At 38.8% G+C, this 19790-nt stretch overlaps 1 protein-coding gene across 1 annotated transcript in view; it reads right to left on the bottom strand.

Annotated features, from left to right (window-relative positions):
- ARHGEF26 (Rho guanine nucleotide exchange factor 26) overlaps positions 1–19790 on the bottom strand; it is a 62064-nt gene that overhangs the window by 9187 nt on the left and 33087 nt on the right. The window contains exons 8-11 of the mRNA XM_075031232.1: positions 17842–17916; positions 15570–15659; positions 8727–8881; positions 498–707 (exon numbers count right to left, since the gene is read on the bottom strand). Coding sequence (XP_074887333.1) covers positions 498–707; positions 8727–8881; positions 15570–15659; positions 17842–17916 — 530 coding nt within the window. The remainder of the gene's footprint in view (positions 1–497; positions 708–8726; positions 8882–15569; positions 15660–17841; positions 17917–19790) is intronic.

The raw sequence follows: 19790 nt of genomic DNA, 5'->3' as shown, positions 1-19790 counted from the left end.
GTCCCCTCACAACAAGATTACATGAGAGAAACTGCAGTAGGTTTGCAGAGGCTTTATTTTATTCCAATAAATATTTATTCCAGTATCTAGGGGGATATTACATAAGCTGAAGCCGCATATTCTCCTGCTCTGCCACTCATTAAAAATCAGAAAAGCTTGTCAAAGTTACCTTGCCTTGCTTTGAAAGTATCCACTTAATACAAACAGCGCAAATCAGAGCAGTTGGCAGGTGTCACAAATAGTGCTTCAGCATTACTGAGCAGGGCACCAACATGGTCCACGACAAATAAGGGATCCTTTCTGCAATAGTGCTCCTTTGGTCACTGCTGACCACACATCACAAAGACTGCCTGCTTGGGAACTTGTTTCATTTCATTTTGATTTAAACTTGCCAGACAGGAGCTGGGCATTTCATACTATCTTGACAGGAGCTGGGGCAGAACAGCCTGTTGAGATCATCAGGTGAAAAACTACAGAAACGGTAACTATTTACTTACTGAGTCTCTGCTCCCAGGAGCATCTCCACCTTCTCTCCTGCATGGTTACTGAGGACCGCTAGTCTGAAGAGGTGAGCTGCAGAACTCTGCCGTGAGTAGAGCATAGTCGAAGCATTCTTTACAGGAGAAGAAGTCAGGTCCTCGCCGTCACATTGTTGTACCACCAGCTGGTCCCTTAAAGAATAATCTGTGACATTGTAACTCTCTTCACTGCAGAACAAAGAAGGGAAGGAAAAAACCCACAAGTTTATAGTTTTCCATTAAGTATGTCTGGAAGCAAACTCAGTCACAGAATCCACTTTTAACTGCACAGTATGGCATGACTCTTCTGATACCTCAGATCTTCATCTTTTCTGTTTGTTTGTTTTTTAAACTACCAATTTTCCAAGATACAAAGGAGATCAGTTTTTAAACCCTGTGGAATTTTGTTTAGCAGCGCAGTTAAATGACCTTGGTGCTCCTGAAGTGGTGTAAGCTCAACTTAACTCCACTAAATTTGAAAACAGGCACAGCAATTAGACAATTGCACTTTTTTCTTCTGTAGATTCAAATGAACAACAGACCTTAATTTTAGAATGTTATAGGAAAAGAAAGTAAAATTTCCCTTTTCCTGTATGTGTAGAACTATGGGTACGTATACTGCTTCCACATAAACACTATTGATCTTCATTTTAAATACAGGATCAGCTTGTACTCCTTATCAATCTGCATGTAGATCTAGTCCAAAATCTATTTTAAAATATTCTGAAACATAACCTTAGTCAACTGTGAATTTTTAGAACAGGCAAAGGCTTGTCATACACTACTGGTCTTGCAAAATGCACTATACAATTTGCCTTCTAGAACAGACTTTGTAAATAAATATACCAACTCTTAAGTGATACAAATAAAGATTACTACATATGCTTAATAACCTCCCAAAAACGACTAGAAAGAATTCTAAGAAATGATGCAAGTTAGAAGCTTTGCTTTTCTTATGGCTGAAATGTAGGTGGAGAGGTGGACAAAACATCAGACATCACAAATCAGAACATAAAAGTGTTACTGATTTTAACCACAGAAGGACTTAAATGAAAATAATGCACTCTTCCCTGAACAGCAGCCTTTTATTTCTAAATGTGAGAATCACTTCAGCTAATCAAGATCTTCTTGACAAATGAAGACATAGCAAAGACAGGAAGAAGCATGTCTGGACAAGGCACACTGTCACATACACTAGTGATAGATGGTAGCAGGGAACAGTTACTTCAACCCCCCTGTCCTTCAATCCATTACCATATATTTACAACATCTGCTTCAGCTGCAGAATATCCAGTCATCTTAAGCAGCATTCTTCAGCACTCTTACATGAGTTCCACCAGTTAGCCTATCTATTGGTTTTGCTACTTATTCATATCAAGGTAATACTGGAAACATGTTTTTTTTTCAAGTGGAAAATAACTGTGCATTCCAAATTTTTAAAGTCATGAAACATAGTTGATGTAATATATCAATATTGTATCAATAACATATCTGAACAGATGTTAAGTCATCATCTCTCCATTTTCTTATAGTATTTGAGCAACCATAAAGGAATAATACGCTCCATTTGCACCTGCCAGAAAGGGGTATGTCACCATCAGCATTTCAGAGGCTTCAGTTCCAGGTGTTTGGGATTTGATTCGCATCAGATCAGTGCTTAGGTTTCTGTATATCTCCAGCAGCAAAATTAATCTTCTCAAGTATTTTTTCAATTTAAACTATTTTAATGAACCACATTAAGTAATCTGAGGCTCTAGCATAGCTTTTCATCACTCAAGACTTGAGGTCTAAACAGATTTTACTTTAAGGTGGAGTATGTATAGTTACACCTTAAAATTCGATGTATTTGATTTACTGCAAAATTTGACAAACACAGCAATGTATGGGCTAGGAGGGAGAACTGGCTTTATGCCTACATAAGCAGGTTTTTTTCTATCTTTTCTTGTTGCACCAGTGTAGGGCAATAAATCTGAAGAAGTTTACAAGCTTACATGAAATTATGAGGTAGTTAGTTTCAGTGTTCTGGGTTCATGATATATCCTGCTAAACTTGCAAACACACGTAAGTCAATTCTGGGAAATACAATCGCGAGCGTCAGTGGAAACAAAAGCCTTTTCAGCTGGCTTCTCTTTTCTTGCGATCAGTTGCTATTTCTTGAGTAAGTGATGCAGATTTTTTTCCTTTTTAAATGCTTCTTGCAAGTATTTTTTCTTCTCATCTTTTATTGAGGAGTTTGAGGGCTTTACAAAGGAAGCAGAACCAACAACAGACAAGGTTCGTAAGATTTATCATATTGGAGGACTGAAATCACTGTAGCTCACAAGAACATTTTTCTTCCCTGTCTCTCTTTCTCCAAGTCTCAGAATGGTACCAACAATTCCCCACAATCCACTGGTGTTTTCCACTCTGAGGGCTGGAATCACAACTCCCCATTAAGGGACCACTGACAAAGGCACAAACATACCCAAAACTTCCAAAAGAACTTAAAATAGCTTTAAAAACTCACCACACAGTTTTGATTAACCTAGCTTTTGATTAGACTGTTGTTTCCATGTTCCTCAGAGTAAAAAAATTAAAAAGTAAATCACATAGGAAACAAGATAGAGACAGAAAACTCTCTTAGAGCTCTGCAAAAATGAAGCCAGGTTAATTATGCTATTACACATGACTTCTTGGGTCCCAAAGTAGAAAGAATACAGATTATAAATAGGTTTTGGTCTAATTAAAGGAATTTAACATAAGCACACCAAGAAGCTGGGAGAATCTTCAATATTTCAGCATGTGGAAAGCTAAATTCTAAATTCCACACATATAACCCAGGGATGCTAAAAGGAATCTTAATTTAAGAGAGGCTATGAGAGGGGAGGGAGTAGAGACTGTGGATTTAGGTTTCACATTCCCCTAAATCTACCCCTATATTCAAGTTAATTCATTTGTCTACAAAAAGATGCTACTTATCACTTGAGGACAGTTGTTTCAAGTCTCACCTGTAGTAGCTGTGGGTCCCTACTGAAGAAGAAGAAACATTTTATATCTAATATTTATCAGTCCCTTTCTCCCTCTTTCTTTTTTCTTAAACTATACACTCTACAACAGGCAAAGGTTGGTTGGATGGTTTGGTGTGGGGTTTGGGGGGTGGGTGGGTGGGTTGTTTTGTTGTTGTTTTGTTTTTTAAAGAAGTCAGTTCAGTGTTTTAGTCTAGGCAATCCCTGCTTAGCCAAGGACGGAACTAGCAAAACCAGCTAGGGATGCTGCTGTAGTTATTTGGGAATCTTGCATCTGAAAAAGAAATGTAGTAACGAATAATAAATGCATTCTCTACTAATTAATCAACAGAGATAAACCTCTACAAGTCCTTCCTATTTCTTATCTCCATTCAACAAAATAGTCTGATTTGAAACTATTAGGCAGTCCTCATCTTTTTACCCGCTGTGCCCTCTGAGGCCCACAAACTCTCCTCCTTCCAAACAGATAATGAAATATGCTGACAAAGCTGACAGTGCTGGAGTGAGCAGATGTACATAAACAGAAACTTAATCAACTCAGTCAGGAGTAACAGGAATGACATTTAACACATTCTTTAAAATTACTGTAATCAGGTAATACAAACACGCCAACATTCATTTTCAGTTTAAAACTGCACTTTTTTTGCTAAACTTTTATTTAGATTCAGAACATGAAACAAAAGGACTATTTTATATCCCTTTGCAGGGAATACATGCAAGTTTTAGAGGCACTTGGTATGAAGACCAAATATCTATTGATGCAGTATCATCTGTTCTAGGCCACCTGTACTTTAACAGAAAGCATGTGGTCAGTCTCCCTACCTCCTTCTCTCTTTCCAGCTGTGCTACTCTGAAATCCTTGGTATTCCATAGAAGTTACTTTGCATTTGTGCTTGCCTTTAGTTACAGAAGCACCCTGAGAAAAAACATGGTTCTGCAAGCAGCTCTAAACTGGTAACATTCCCAAGTAGCAGTGAACCTTTGGGTGATTTCCAGTGCATGAAGTCCAGCGGCATTCCACTGTCAAGGTATCTCAGGAGCTGACAAGCCACAGAGCCATTAAGACGGACAGGATTCTAGTGGTATCCTTAGGGGATTATGGAAAACAGAATATTCAATAAATCTACACTCATTCAAAAATATAAGCCTCTCTGGAGTTCACCTGAAATCTTCTAAAAGCACTGAGGATGTAACTGGTGGATTTTCTGAATAGCCGCATAAGGCAGCTATTTAGTTGTATATAACAAAACTTTATTAATTCTGGAGTTCTCCTGAACTCCACAGAACACAGAGCTAGCTCATAGGCAGCATTAATAACTAAAATATGTAACCAGATCTTCATGGTCCCAGGAGGGCGTGAGGAATAAAAGGAGGCATTTGACTTTTGGTAGTGTTCAAAGCTAGCTGTATCCTATTCTTAGCAGAATATTGTTGCAGTGTATGCTTCCAAGCCTGCAAAAGGTATTGGAGAAAACATCTCCTTAGCTAGGCCTTCTCTCCTGCAGCAGTTATAAAGTGTCCACTATAGAAACTCTACCACACCTGGCAACAGACGAATACATTATCTAAACCCAACAGTTACACTCCTCAGCTGTGCAGGAGAGCTATGGATGACACTTACACTCATTCCTGTGGTTTTAGAGGGAGGGAGAAAACTGGAAACTCATTATGAAGGAAATGCATACAAACATAAAAGTAGCATGTATATTTCAACTAAGTATTCTATATTTTAATAAAGCACCAATTTCATCATTCTTCATGGAACTTGGAATAGTTTCTTCACTAGCCCAAGAGAAAGCAAATCTCCCAAGCAGAACACAAGTAACAATTGTCGTGTAGTGCATGTGAATTGTGAGGCAGCCTGAAATAACAACTCTAAGATATGAATTATGTTGCCTGTTACTCTGTTTGTCAGAATGCTACCTTCAAAATCCAATGTCAGCATAAGCTGTTGGTTTACTGGCCCCTGCAGTGGATGTCATGGCCAAAATGGTGACAATTCACAGTACAGCAAGGAGGTAAATAAAAAAGAGAACAGAAGCCATAAAAGGAACAAAAAGAGAATGGAGTTAAGAGAATGAAATTAAAGAGTAAAACACTACCACAAAGCTGAATGAACAATACATGAAATACTCAGGTTACTTGAAGTCAGTCGACACTTAGATCTTTGCAGAGTATTCACAGTGTTTAACTTCACAAGTTTCTAAGTTAACTTTCCAGAGCTACCTAAACAGAGAAAGAAAGATGCTCTTCTAGAGGGCAAGCTGAGTTAGGCTGCTACTTAGAACTGCTCTCTAAGGGGACCTGCCTTCTCCACTGACCGCACAGGTAACCCTGGAAGAGTACATTGGGCAGTCCTGACATCACCCAGCTCTTCGCTTCATGCCATAATCCAACTGACATCCGTGTTCACATGAACAAGAATTAACTGATATCTTCTTGTGCACCAACCATATAAAAGTTGGCCTTTCCACCAAGATTTGGACATCATGACGCATGCTAGCACCGACTACTCTCTTCAAGGTAATGCATTAAAATTTTATGTATTAAGAGTCTTTTTTTTTTTAAAAATTACATTTAAAAAAAAATCAGATTGTGTCTACACAGCAGAAGGAGCTACAAGAAAGGACTACTGAACAGGAAAAAAGTTCCCAATAAACTAAAAACTGAGCAGTGCAGAAATGCAGATTTTTACTATTCTCCAAAATCTGGTGCAGAATGACATACATCTCAAGTTCATGTGTCCCTTTTTGGCCTAATCCCAACAACCAGTCTTGAGTATTATTCAGTAGCCGTTTGCCTTACTTTTTCGAAGGGGAAGCGCAATGAAGCAACTGACTACGCTGCTGCTTTACAGCACACAAATCAGAGCCTAAATGATTACCAAGGTATCTGTAACACACACAAAAACAGACCATCCGGCAGCTGACAAGGAAAGCATAAGCCTCTGAAATATTTCATAGTGGCATGAGATACACCCACACAGCATCCATTAAAAAGGAAGAGATTTTGGTAGCTAAATTCCATTTAACCTACTTAATGAGCAACAGAAGACAGTTAAACCTTGCAGTTTCATACCAGGAGGTGAAATTGCAGCTGAGGAAGATTATGATGAATAAAGTATCATTAGAATTGAAACATAAGAACTCTGGAGCATGCCTAAGTATACACCAACACAAGACCTCCCTTATCTTTTTTGCGGTGAAAATGTAACAGTTCTCATAATGAAAAGGTTTCTGGAAAGCTTACTCACTCAAGTATACTTCAAGTAAACTCAAGTTTACTTCACAGTCACCAACATGACTCCTCCAGCAGGTACCATCAAGTCCGGCCTTTAAGAAGTCAGGACTGAGCCATTGCTGGCTGCGTGTGCGAGGTTCTACATATATGGCAAACTGCTCAGATGGGATAGCTGAAGATTAACTTCTGGGTAAAGATTAAACAGCATGATTGGAGCACTAAGTAATCAGTATTTTTAGCACAGTCGTGAGGAGTGATTTTTTTTTTGTGCAATGTTAAGAATCTTCTGAAATGCAACTGCTCAAGTAAAAATACAAACATTTAAACTCAACTAGCAACAAATATTTCTGTCCACTGCTGTGGTGTCCATGGTAACACTGCGGGTGGGAGAACAGATCACCAAAAGCTCAAATATTATTAATAAGCTTATTCACTTGGGCAAAGTACATGCTTCATACTCAGAATCTCTGGGAGGCTCACAGAAATTAGTCCTTTTCAGTTACATCCATCTGTTTAGGGGGTCTTCAGAGAGTGACTGTGTGAATCTGACCATTAACATGAAGTGTTCTTTAATTTTGGCTTCTGGGCCCATTTAGGACATTTCAATTCCAACAGCTGGAAGCTGTTATAAATCAAAACGCCAAAGTCTGGATAAGATATGTTGTTATAAAAATCTGTTTTATAATCTGGACAACAAGCCATCACATAGGAAACCAATAAACAATATAACAACACAGTTAATATATTCCTCACTGTTTTCCCAACTCAAACATTTACTTAGCTACCAACACAATAATATATGTTAACAGTAGTCCCATGAGAAAAGAAATGCACTGTTTAAAAAAGTGTGATACAACTCTGTGATGTGCTGCCAGTGATTTAACAAGGGACTTTCACAGAAACATTTCAGCATAAGCTTTGATAAACACTGAATCTCAGAAAGATGTTCACATCAGTAAGATAGCTGGCGAGAAATCTATTCATTTTTTTCCCCATCTTTGCAAAAAATCCCCTTCACTTAAGTGCTTTTTTTCCCCTCCACTTTCACTTAGCTTTCTCTTTGCTTAAACATTGGCATTTTCTTCTCAAGTTTTATATCAAAATTTATTTAAATTATGGATTTCAAGTTTCACAGAAGGGTGTCTTTTAAAAACAGCTGGTATTAGGCTTAACTGGCCAACCCAGATGCAAAATAATTGTTCTTCAAAACAGTTTTCAGCCTCAGGAATAAGGTTTATCTATCAAGTATCATCTAATAGCAACATCAGAAGATTAAGTTCAATTCAATTCTTCTAAACCTCCCCTCAAATCTAGTGATAAATTAAATTTAAATGGAGACTGTTAGAAGTTGTATCCCATACATCATTCTCAAAACTAGCCCAACTGTGGAAGGAGTGGAGGGGAATGAAAATTACTACTTCTTTATCCTTCCAAAACTTCTCCCTTTGCTAAGGCATCAAGGATGAACATTGCAATTTATTTGACAATTTGGAATTTCAATTGCATTTGCCAAAAATAAATCCTGTTTAACAAGTAGTTACTTGTAATTTCTAAACACAGTCTGATAGAGCAATATTAGAAACTCAAATTTATCTTCTTAATTCATTTACTCTCTCCAACACAGCATATTAAAACATATAAATAGCTTTAAAAATGTTTACTGGACTTGAAACTTGTTTAGTCCGTATCTCCTCCTGTTTCATGCTGCAAATGTACGAGGTCCACTTACTTCTCTTTGAATCTCCTTCATTCTTTCAAACAAGCAACTAGAAAATATGTAAAAATGCTGCGGATGCAATCAAGTTTGCCGTTCCAAAGCCAGAAAGCTTCAGTTTTCATTTCGCCCAGGGTGAGGCACACACAACAGTCAGGATAATTTTAAAAGACAAGGATAACTCAGCTGTTCTCTCTGTGATTCAAGGAGTTGAACACAAAGGCAATTTTATATTGGTGAAGCTCTTACCTCTTCTTCTTGGTGATAATGAGGACATCATTAAAGAGGAAGAAGTACACCTGCTGTTTAGAAGTTCTTTTAGAAAAAAGTCCAGTGTCTTCTACATATGCTGTTAATTCGCCCCTTTTCACTAACCATCGTGAAGAGGAAACCAATGGGAACGGCTACAAAGCAAGAAAATAACGTTTTAATCCTTCAAAAGTAGAGGTTTTTAAAAATCAGGTAACAGACTGCTATATATATTTGGGAAAAATGCTTGAATAAACTCAAAACTCAGAGATCACAAGTACAAGCACAAAGCAGAGGTTATCAAGGTTTAAGGTATCTTCATAATTCATGTAATACACAAGTAATAGCCTGCAAATACTTGAAAAAAATCACTCATGCACATGACACAATTGCTCATCTAAGATAAAAACAAACAGACTTGATTGGTCATACTTGGGATGGAACAGACTATATGAGGTCTCCTAAGGAGATAAAAAAGACTTTCTTCCAGGAATATGTAAGTTTTTGTGGACTAAGCAGTCATTCTTTAAGCACATACAAACACTGGATTTTCCTCTAGGTACCTCACAGCTTTTCTACCTAAACAGTCGGAAAGAAGAGGTTCAGCTTCTTATCTCCAACATGAGGACTACTGCAAACTCCATTTCATCACATCCCTCAGGGCAGCTAAAATGATGCTGTGCCTTCTTTCTAATGGTACATTCTGTACCACACGCAGAATAAAAGAAATATAAAATCCTTTAACAGAGAAATACACTGTACAACCCACTTTGAAGTACTCTGTATGTTAAAACAGACATAAACAGATATGGAGACAGCATACAAGATTAGATTGGTCCTAATACAGTACTGAACATTATTATTGAGATGTTCTGAGTATGCAGACTTTTTTTCCCCTTAAAAAGTAAGGTAAGTGAGGAATGCCAGAAGGCTTAGCAATCAAATGCGGTAACATCCATCTTCTACTCTCCAAATAAACTGAAGTTACAATACCGCTCTGTGAAAGAATGCATAAAGCGGTATGTGATGTGTAGGGTTTGAACAAGCTGTCCATTTTAATGCCAAAACAGTAACACTTTGCTCATGACATCATAAATTCACCAGTGGTTTGAAAGACACGTCTCAAAGTTTTTAGAGGATGTCTCTTTAGATACCTGCTTATGAAAGGCCATATTAACAAATAACTGTCTTTCCTCAGAATGAACTTCAGGAAGTTTTCCACATACTTGCTATTCTCTATTAGGAGCTCTTGAAATATCATACAGTTATCTGTCCACTGTCATAGCTTTATTTAAGATGAATAATTAAGGATACTATAGCTCCTCTTACTCTTTACCTACCTACTTGATGTAGTTGAACTCTAGACTCTGTGGAGCAGGATCTCCATTTCTCTATACGGTGAGGACCGACACCTGCAACGGCTGAAGCAAGCCAGAGAGAATCATAGCTGCCTAATGTGAAGACCAGGCTTTATTAATCCAAGTTATTCCCAACTGCAGGAGAAACAGACACCACAGAAGGACCTTTTGTTTCTCTGGGCCACAACCATGAAGGGAGATGCAAGACTGCATGTCCTGGTCATACAGAGAACAGATCATCTCTGAAGCTGTACCACGACATAGGACGCCTGAAAGACAAAGGTCCATTGCGGCGCTGCAGCTGTCCCACTGACCAGGGTTCCTCAGTCAGTGATGTCACTGACTGTTGCTAGCACCGAACCCAGCAGAGCTGCTATGCTGGAGCTTTTTTTCCAACGGCACACAGTGGACAGATTCTTTCTGCTGGACTGTGCTGTCACTAGGCAATATGATAAGCAAAGATACTGACCTCCTCTGCAGGTTTCACCCCTCAATGCTGGAATGACCTGTTTGGGTTCTAACTTGAATACTGAAGACACTGGTACTTCTGTCTCTATGTACGAACTTTGGGTATCGCCCCCATGCTGGATAGGGCATCTGAAGATGCCTGGTACCTTCCCCCTGCTGGTACCGAAAAGGACTGGGCTCGGGGGGGGGGTCACTTCAGCAAGGGAAGCCTGAGCTGCACAACCTGTACCTTACAGGTTCTCCAGCAGGAGGTACGTGCTGCCGCTGGAAAAGAAGAGGCATCCACTTTGCCCATGCTTACTAACATTTGTACCTAAGACCTGCTGCAGTAAATGGGTGCTTACTGCTAAATTTTATGGAGCTTATGTATTTTTACTCATCCCAAGCAAAATAACAAAATCTTTGTTTCTACTTTCAATGTAACTGGCTTTCTGCTTATCAAACTTCCTCCTTTCTTCGCTGCTGTTCAAATTCATTATCAGTCTTGCATGATTAGACTAATGAAGACAACAGCTTTTTTTCCCCTCATTTAAAGCACCTTTCACATGCTTGTAAAAAAATATTTCTACATTCAGCTTGTCAAGCTGTCGTCTTCATTCTGCATGGGTTGTCTTTTATACCTTTTAATCACTTCAGCTGCCCTTTACTGAGCTAACTTCAACTTGTCAATACTTGCCCCATAGTAGTATGCCAGAGCCAAAATGCAGTGCTTTGACTGTGATCTTGCTGTTGGAACAACAAATTAACAACTCCCTGATTTCATGTGCAGCCACCCCCTTGTTTTTGAATTCTAAGGTACAATTTTACAGTGACTCTGAAATGGCACACAACAAAACAATTTTTCCAAAGATGCTTTTTCTGCCACCACGCAGCACCACAGAACTCTTCCTCGTGCTTTCCCTTAGGAGGTAGCGTACTGATGGCAGATGAAGGTTGCTCAAAATTGCAAAGCGTAGCAGCCCTCCGGAACTACTGCAAATTGTTACAAATTAAAGAAGTCTTACACTTTCTACCTTGCCCTAGACTGATTTGTGTCCCAACATACCCAGAACAGGCAGTAATGGATGTCCACCCTCACCTGGTACTTGAACAGACATCCACTGGAACACGGCCTTTGCTATACTGTAGCCCTACATCAGGTACCTTTCAAAACCTGTATTCTTTCAAAGTGACTACTGATAAATACCAACACATTTCCTTTATCTGCTTTGATTCCTAGTATTTTTGCATTCATGCTACCAAGACAGTATTAGTGAATTGAATCTCGACAAAATTCCCTTTGGACGTTTCTTCCCAATTTATCTAAGCTCACAGACTCTGTTTTGATGTATATGACTTTTTTGCGGGCTTCTAGTTTTGTATTACCCATCAGTTTATTAAATGCATCTGCCATCATACACTCCCATTTGGAAATGCAGGATTTTGTTTCAAATCCGTATTTCATAAATAGATTTTTATCCAAGTGTTAGTGAGTCAGAGTAAATCAATCTGGTTATAGATCACTGCAGCTTCAAGTTCATTGATTGATATTGTCACTCATCTCAGATCAGTGGCTAACTTACGACTTCTATCAATCCAAGTTTATTACTTTCTCCTAGGACTGTATCATGTCATTTTTCTTATGGGTGGTCATTTTGTTACAGACACCTCACAGGTTATGACAGGCCCATTTAGCTCAGTACACAGACACGACACTCCCAGCGGAACTCCCAAGCTCCACTGCTGAAATCAAAGTTTTATATCAACATTCAGCTTAAAAAAATTTGGCATACTTTCAGTCAAAACTCTGCTGGTTCAGTACCTTCAAGTAACATGAAAACAAATTTTCTGAACAAATGGCTTTTACATTTCCTGCAGTGCAGTAACGGCTCCATGTGACAATACAGGACTGTGAAACATCGGCCCATACCCTAACAGTGTGACACCATCGTGCTTTTTGTGACTTTACAAAATTGAAAGACTTTGAGCTAGATGGTCCTTGAACACAGAAGTCACAAACAAGTTTGTTCCATGAACACAAAAGCATGTTTTCAGAGAAAAAAAACCAACACAATTTTTTTCTGGTGCTAAAGATGAAAATTTAAGAATAAAAACTTCTGAATCTGAATTAAAAATTGAATTCTACAGATTAGCCATGTACAAGTGACATACTGAGTAGCTTCTCTTGTACTCCCATGCAATACTCTACAGTTACATCTAATAAAATAATAAAGTTAAACAAAAATCGCAAAACACTCCATGAGGTTGAGCAAGAACAGAAATAGTCTATCTAATTTATAATGGTTATAAAACAGAATTATAGCACCATGATGATTGTTTTACAGACAAAAAGTACTTTAAAAAATTCTATTCGAGGATGAACTAAAAATTCCTCTAATCTGTACTCCGAGCGAGTTCATCACATTTTCCTAATTGACTATGTTCCAGAGGCAGCTTGTTTTTATTTTAATATTAATTTTTCCTTAATTGCCAAAGAGAGTACATCATGTATACCATCTCCTTTCTACATAAAACAAGCTGTTGGAACTTAAAAATGTACTGAAATGTGGCCAAGCAGCCTTTTATATGCCAGCTGGCATGTTCTCAAACCACAGATAGGTCTAAACCACTAAATGGTTATATTTAAGATGCACAAAGGAAAAAAAAAACCTCGCATTAAAAAAATACAGAAAAACAAAATACATGAAGTTGCTATTACTCCCATGAAACTAGCGAGAGCTGCTAGTTACAGCATGTGCAGAGAATTATACAGGGCCTTTCGCTTCTGCAAAGTCGGGATCAATAGCGTGCATCCTCTTTCCACAGGGAGAGCAAGAGACTACAAACCATTTAAGCACTTAAACACCGTTAGGTACTTCTGTAGATCTGAAAACTATGAATAAAACCACAAAGCGGATCGCCCAAGGACTTCGGACTACCCAAAACTCTATTTTAGACTCTCCAAAGACTTGATACTATAATCACCACTGTTAGCAAATGTAGCGATGCCACTTGTTAAGAAGTGTTTTATTTATTGTTGTTGTCATCATTGTAAGTAAATATTATTATTTTAGTCAAAGTTTGAAAATAAAAATACTTCAGACAAGTTGAAAAACTAGTTTTTGGAGACAGCATTTCCTCAAAGACTGACCAAGACCCTTTAAAGAACTGTGTTTTTAAAAACATGAACCTCTTCTTACTACATGTATGATAATAAACTCTTCTCACAAAAGAATACTCATTACATAATGGTTTGAGACATTATTTACAGAAATTGTATTTTAACAAACACTGACTAGAAAAAAGTAAATGTACTTGAAGTATCTTGGAAGTACACTAAAACCCCTACTAACTATGACTATGTCTGCTATTTTTTCCTACTGAAAAATCTGATTGTAGAGGATTTTTTTTAATAAAAGCCTAAATTGTATTTTCAGTACTAGAAAGAAAAAACTTTGGAATATCTCAGTATCCTAAGACTCTTTAAAATTATTTGAGTGTCAACAGCACCTGCACTAGCAAGACAAAAGCTTGGGATTATTGAAGTGAACTGTATTAATAAAGGTGTAGTTTAGCTTAAGTAATTCCACCTACACTGAAGTCTGCTGTTGCACAGCTTGCTGTTCCAGGCAGGTATCGCGCGATTTTGGTTGCGCAGCTGATGCTGCCAGATGTGCTATCGTAGGCAAAGCAGGGTGACTCCTGCCTGCAGGTGTGACCCGAGAGCCACCGCACCCAGCTGTTGGGAAAGCCAGCTGGGCTGACGTATTTCACACCGCTGCCTCCTCCAATTCCGCAGTGTGCGGCACTCCAACCTTCCCCTGCCCTCACGTACATGAGAACATCTCATCACCAAGCAGCAACAGTCGGCCTCTCTCCTAATGGCAAAATCTTCACAGCAACTTAACTTTGTCTTTAAGGCAAAGAATACTTAATTCAATATATATTAGAAAAATATTTTGCTGTAACATAACCCTTCTACTTAAAGTACTTGACCAATTTTTTTTTTATCCAGCCAGAAGAGATCATTTCTTTGCAAGATTACTGTGCGATATGAAGATGCTACTGAAGTTCCACTGTTTACTTTATCAATTACAAATCCTAATTCACTCTTTAAAGAAACACATGGTTGGTTCTTCAACTGCAGTTAGAAATCTAAGCAGAACTTCAAAACTACCTACAGCTCACAGAAAAGTCAATTCATATATGATGAAATTTATCAGACCTTGTTCACACGCTGCTGGACAACATGCCAAAATGAGAAACAGAACTGCTTTGCAATGGAACAACTCCCCCAAAAACGTTTCTTTAATCCATCCAGCAAGTTCCCACTCTACAAGAGACTTCAACAGATCAGTTAATTAACCAGGTGTGCTGTTCAGTGACACGGCCTCCATTTGCAGCAGAGAACTGCAACAATTCTTGTACAAATTAGAAATTATGCTGTCCATTCTTCTGCTTTTGTTTTACATAAAGAGGAAGAAGAGAGGAAAAAAAAAAAAAACAATTCAAGGCCTGGCAAGCCTTGAGGAAACGGATGACAAGAAGGAGGGACACAGAGGCAACATGCGATTCTGCATGTGAACGGTGACAAGACCATTGTACACATTGTTATGAGTTACATAAAACAGCATAAAACTGTGCCATGACTGATATTAGTAGGTACTGTCACTCCAACAGGGACAGGGTTTCATCCACAAAGGTAAATCCAGAGTCTAGACGTACCTCATTCTGCAGTAATTAAAGCTAATTTATTCTTTTAAAAAAATATATAACCCGATACTCTCTTTCCCTGAAAAGCCTCAACTTGAAGCTTAATCTGCTTGGTTAGATGCGACAGCCCTTAGTTACTCTTTGAGTTTCCAGGGCTTCAGCAACCCCAGAATATGAACTTGTCCCCCCTGACTGAAAAGTCCTGTCAATATCACAGCGTACACCAATTTACTTTGTTTATGCTGGCAATGAACCTATCAAAACTTAAGATGTAGTCAAAGCTATTCATATGCTACATGATTTGTGGTCAGAAACATCATCATACCTTGATTTTAAATTCCAGTTGGGAGTTAATTGTGTACATCATTTCTGTCCTTTCCATTTTCCGAGCACCTTCGTTGCATAAACGCACCAGCTAGAAACGAGACATTTATTTAACAGGTTTAATGTACTCAAGACTGGCAATACAAACTTTTGTTCCTTTATAAAATGCTCTTCTGGGGAAGCGTAAAACTCCAAAAGGAACTGACATTTTTCACGCTGGGTCACAGACATAACGCTTTCAAGACCAGACTGAATGCGGCCCTGAGTGACCAGGTTGGACTTGATAGCTGATTCTGCCTTGAGGCTGGACTGGATGACCTCCTGAGATCCCCCTCAACCTGAATTATCTTATGATCCTGCGACAATTATTTATTCTCAGGGGAGTCCAGATGGTACAAAGGTTCAGCCCGAAGCTCTGGTAAGAGTTCTAGCTCTCTCATCCAAGTTAATGACCAATTCCAAAATAAACAACCTTCCAGACCAACCCATCAGTGCGGCATGCTGCCATGTCTACCACGCACACCCAACTCATTCACAGGAGGAAGTTCCAAAGCAAACGTTACAGTACCATCTTGTTTAAATGAAGGCAAACAGTATCCCAGAAAAAGTTTTACTGCAGCTGACCTTCAAAATGCAGTTTTAATGCAGGCTATAGTTTTACTGAAGTCTGCACGTGGGGGTGGGGAGCACGTAGAAACAGGGGAGCGAAGACAGAAAGACATGAAAATGCATTCCCCTTAGCCCAGCAACATCACACGTGGATTTCCCAGCCACCAACGGGCCTCTTCTCCCTTTATAATCGAACACTTTGCACACCACGTGCTGTTCCTGCAGAAAAACCCAACTGTGTTGGCAGCAGTACAGTGCTGCCGAGTTTAGGGTATTTTCCTAAGTAATAAACAGACAGTAATTTAGGCATAAAAATGATCCCGAGTGGCCTTTCTTAAATGAAACAATTTAGTTTTTAATGCTTCAGTGCTCTTCCCGTTTGCATTATTTATGCATGGAAAACATCAATTTTTCCCTTAAAGTAGGCAAGAATGTTCAAGGCCCAAGGTAATGTCTAGCCCAACATGCAGAGAAAGATTTTTTTGTTTGTTTTAATAAACAGCGCCCAGTACTTCACATTTCACAACAGTCTATGGTGCACTATAGTTTCTGAAATTCTGAGATCTTGGAGGCAAAAAAGAGCCAGTCCTTATTAGATCTTTAGGTTTTCTTTTCATACCACAAAGTTCTGTTTTAAAGAGTTGTCTATTTCCAGAACATAAATATATTAAACAGATGGATTGGAATTTCCCACCAGTTTAAAAAAAAAAAAAAAAATCAGTAATCTGATTACTCAGGTTCAAATGGAAGGAACCAGAATTTATTATACAAGTAAATGCTGCTGAAATTTACAATCTACGCATGGAAGGAAAATAGACTTGTGCTCTTCTTCCACCACTGATTCTTGGCAAAAAAGCATGACTACAGGAGGAGAAGAGAACAACTTTGAACAACTGACAGAAGGTGACCTGGTTAACTTACAATAAAATAAGAAAGAATGCTTAAGTTTGCTTAGAAGATTCAGACTTTCTTTTCTCTACTGTCAGGAGAGTGTTTTGGGTTTTTCTATATTTATGGTCGACCATAAGGCTTTCTGTTGGAATGACTGGCAGCAAACAGAATACATTTGTCCAACTACACAAGAAACAGGCGAACAAAATGACTAATAAACACGTGCATTAACTCTCAAGTGTCCTGGGTTTGGCTGGGGCAGAGTTATTTTTCACAAGAAGCTGGGAGGGGGCACATCTAGGACAGCTGGCCAGAACTAGCCACGGGAATATTTGATACCCGTACGATGTCATGCTCAGTATGTAACTGAGGGAGCTCAGGGTGGGTGGGGGATGAGCATCAGGTTCTGGGTGGTGAGCAACTGCATTGTGCATCACTCGATTTATACATTCTTTTATCAGCATTATTGTCATTATTGCTACTTCTTTCCTTGTGTGGTCCCATTAAACTGTCCCTATCTCAACCCACAAAGTTTTACCTTTTTCTTGTGATTCTCCTCCCCATCTCCCTGGAGGGGGGGAGGACTGAGCGAGCAGCCACGTGGTGCTTTGTTGCCGGCTGGGGTTAAACCACAACATCAAATGACTAACAAAAACCAAAAGCAGCCACTTCTCACAGTGGATTTTTGAAATAACAAAAGCATGCAGTGCAATTTAGGAAGGAGAACAGAGCAGAAAAAATTCTGCATCCAGATTAAACTTTTAAGAACACACCTTGCTCACTTCTTTCAGAGCTTGCTTGCAGTTCTCATATTTCGATGAATCCTTAGGAGTTTTCTGGCAAATAGTCTGAAATAAAACGTCAGTTACTTCAGAGGACTAAGCAGCAGAGATTGTAACAAATACAGAATTTTATATACATATTAATTGAAATCAAGGAGGTGAAGTCACAGCTGTAGACTGGGATAAATGAGGGAACACTAGGACCCTTCTTCAGAGTGCTCTGTCACACTAAGGAATGCCTCCCTAGAAAGCTTTTTGGAGCACAATGATGTCTGGCACCTCTTGGCCAACCTCCAGCCATGGCAGCGGAAGAGGCTGGCCGCATCCTTCCAGGAAAGGGAAAGTTCCTGCCATCTCGTGTCTCAACTTCTTGCAAACCACAATGAAATCCCACTGCAGCTGTGCATAACAGGTTCTTCCTGCTTCAATGTTAAGCTTTACCTGGAAGTTGAAATACCCATTTATGTGCAACCATACTTGCAATAAGAAAACTGTACCAGATTCCTCTGTCTGACCTCTTTGTGGAAGGTAAGTATTTCCAAAGGAAAAACAGAAAAGGCTCTTAAGGCTACACTGTTATGTGTAACATGGAAAAAGATACATAACAGTATTATTTTATTAAAACAAAAAAAACACATGGAAGGGAAGACGGCTGCAGCATCCAAACACAGAAGTGCTGGAAAGTAATGAAAAGTAAATCTGATCTATGACTTACACGACAGTTGTAAGAATAAACTGTCAATAGATACGAGTCAGACGTGAAGGTGAAGCCCTACCAGAAACAGGCATTTTGAATCAATGACAGACAAGTTAAATCACTTTTTTGATTGAGAAACAAGAACATCGTAAGATATTTCACATTAAATTAGTCTTTGGTTTAATTACATTCCCTCCTCTCTAAATGTAGTTAGAGCCGTATTTCTGGTACTGAAGCCTTAAAAATCAAGTTCACTTTGAAGTCTCAATAAAAGGTTTACACAGTCATCTCCAAGAAAAACAAATAAACAAAACAAACAGTAGAAAATAAAATGCCTAGTTTGCTTGTTTAGATTCTTCTAGCTGAAGAGAGGAAGGAGGTGAAGAAAAGAAAAAAAACCAAAAAGCAGAAGGCATATCTAGTGAAACACCAAAATAATACTGGATTATTATTCCATTTTCTACCTAGAAATGTACTACAAAGAAGAGAGTATTCAATGTCCATGAATGAACTAAGTAACTATCCAGATGATCAAACTCATCAGTGCACAATTTGCAAATACATAGGACAACAAAATTATTAGTCCTGTTTCTGGATCCTACCAATGCTGGAATCTGAGCATGGATTTTTGGATGACCAAAACCTGACCACTATTGCTGGTTGTCCAGCTCATAAATGTAGTTCTAGCATCTTAACCGAAATACCATGAGCCTTGGTGTGAACTCTGCTTCACAAATATTCACTTGCACTTCATCACGCTTCCTAAGTCACCCGGTAACCTGCACAGGAAGGGAACATCTCACAGCATAACACGCTGCTGGGAAACCGAGTGTATCAATACAGCTCCAGTCACAAACAGCTCACGTGCCCTTGAGAACAGAGATCACTCTGCAGGGTTACACTGTGACCCTCTTAACTGAGGGGCTTAACAACCATGTTCCTGAAAGTAAGTATTTACTGCAAAAGGACCCTTACCTAATCTATACATTAGGGAGTCTTGTTTTCTAAACTACAGGGTTTAATTTTAATCCTAACACTATATACAATTTCTGTGCTAGGTTCCTCCTCAGTTTCAGGATCATTTTGACCCTTTACTGTACAATTTTTTCTATTAGAATGTCTAAATGTTCAACTTTTGAATGAGGTATCAGGAGCAGGAGGTACCCGTCGCAGTAACCAAACAAATGCTACAGCACTTCATAATCAATAGACCAGTATCTACAGCCCTGTACCTGGTGTAAAT

Source organism: Buteo buteo, chromosome 7, assembly GCF_964188355.1.
Source record: "Buteo buteo chromosome 7, bButBut1.hap1.1, whole genome shotgun sequence".
In the NCBI taxonomy this organism is placed as follows: Eukaryota; Metazoa; Chordata; class Aves; order Accipitriformes; family Accipitridae; genus Buteo; species Buteo buteo.
The sequence above is the reverse complement of the archived record's forward strand: the minus strand, read 5'-3'. Positions and strand labels throughout refer to the sequence as shown.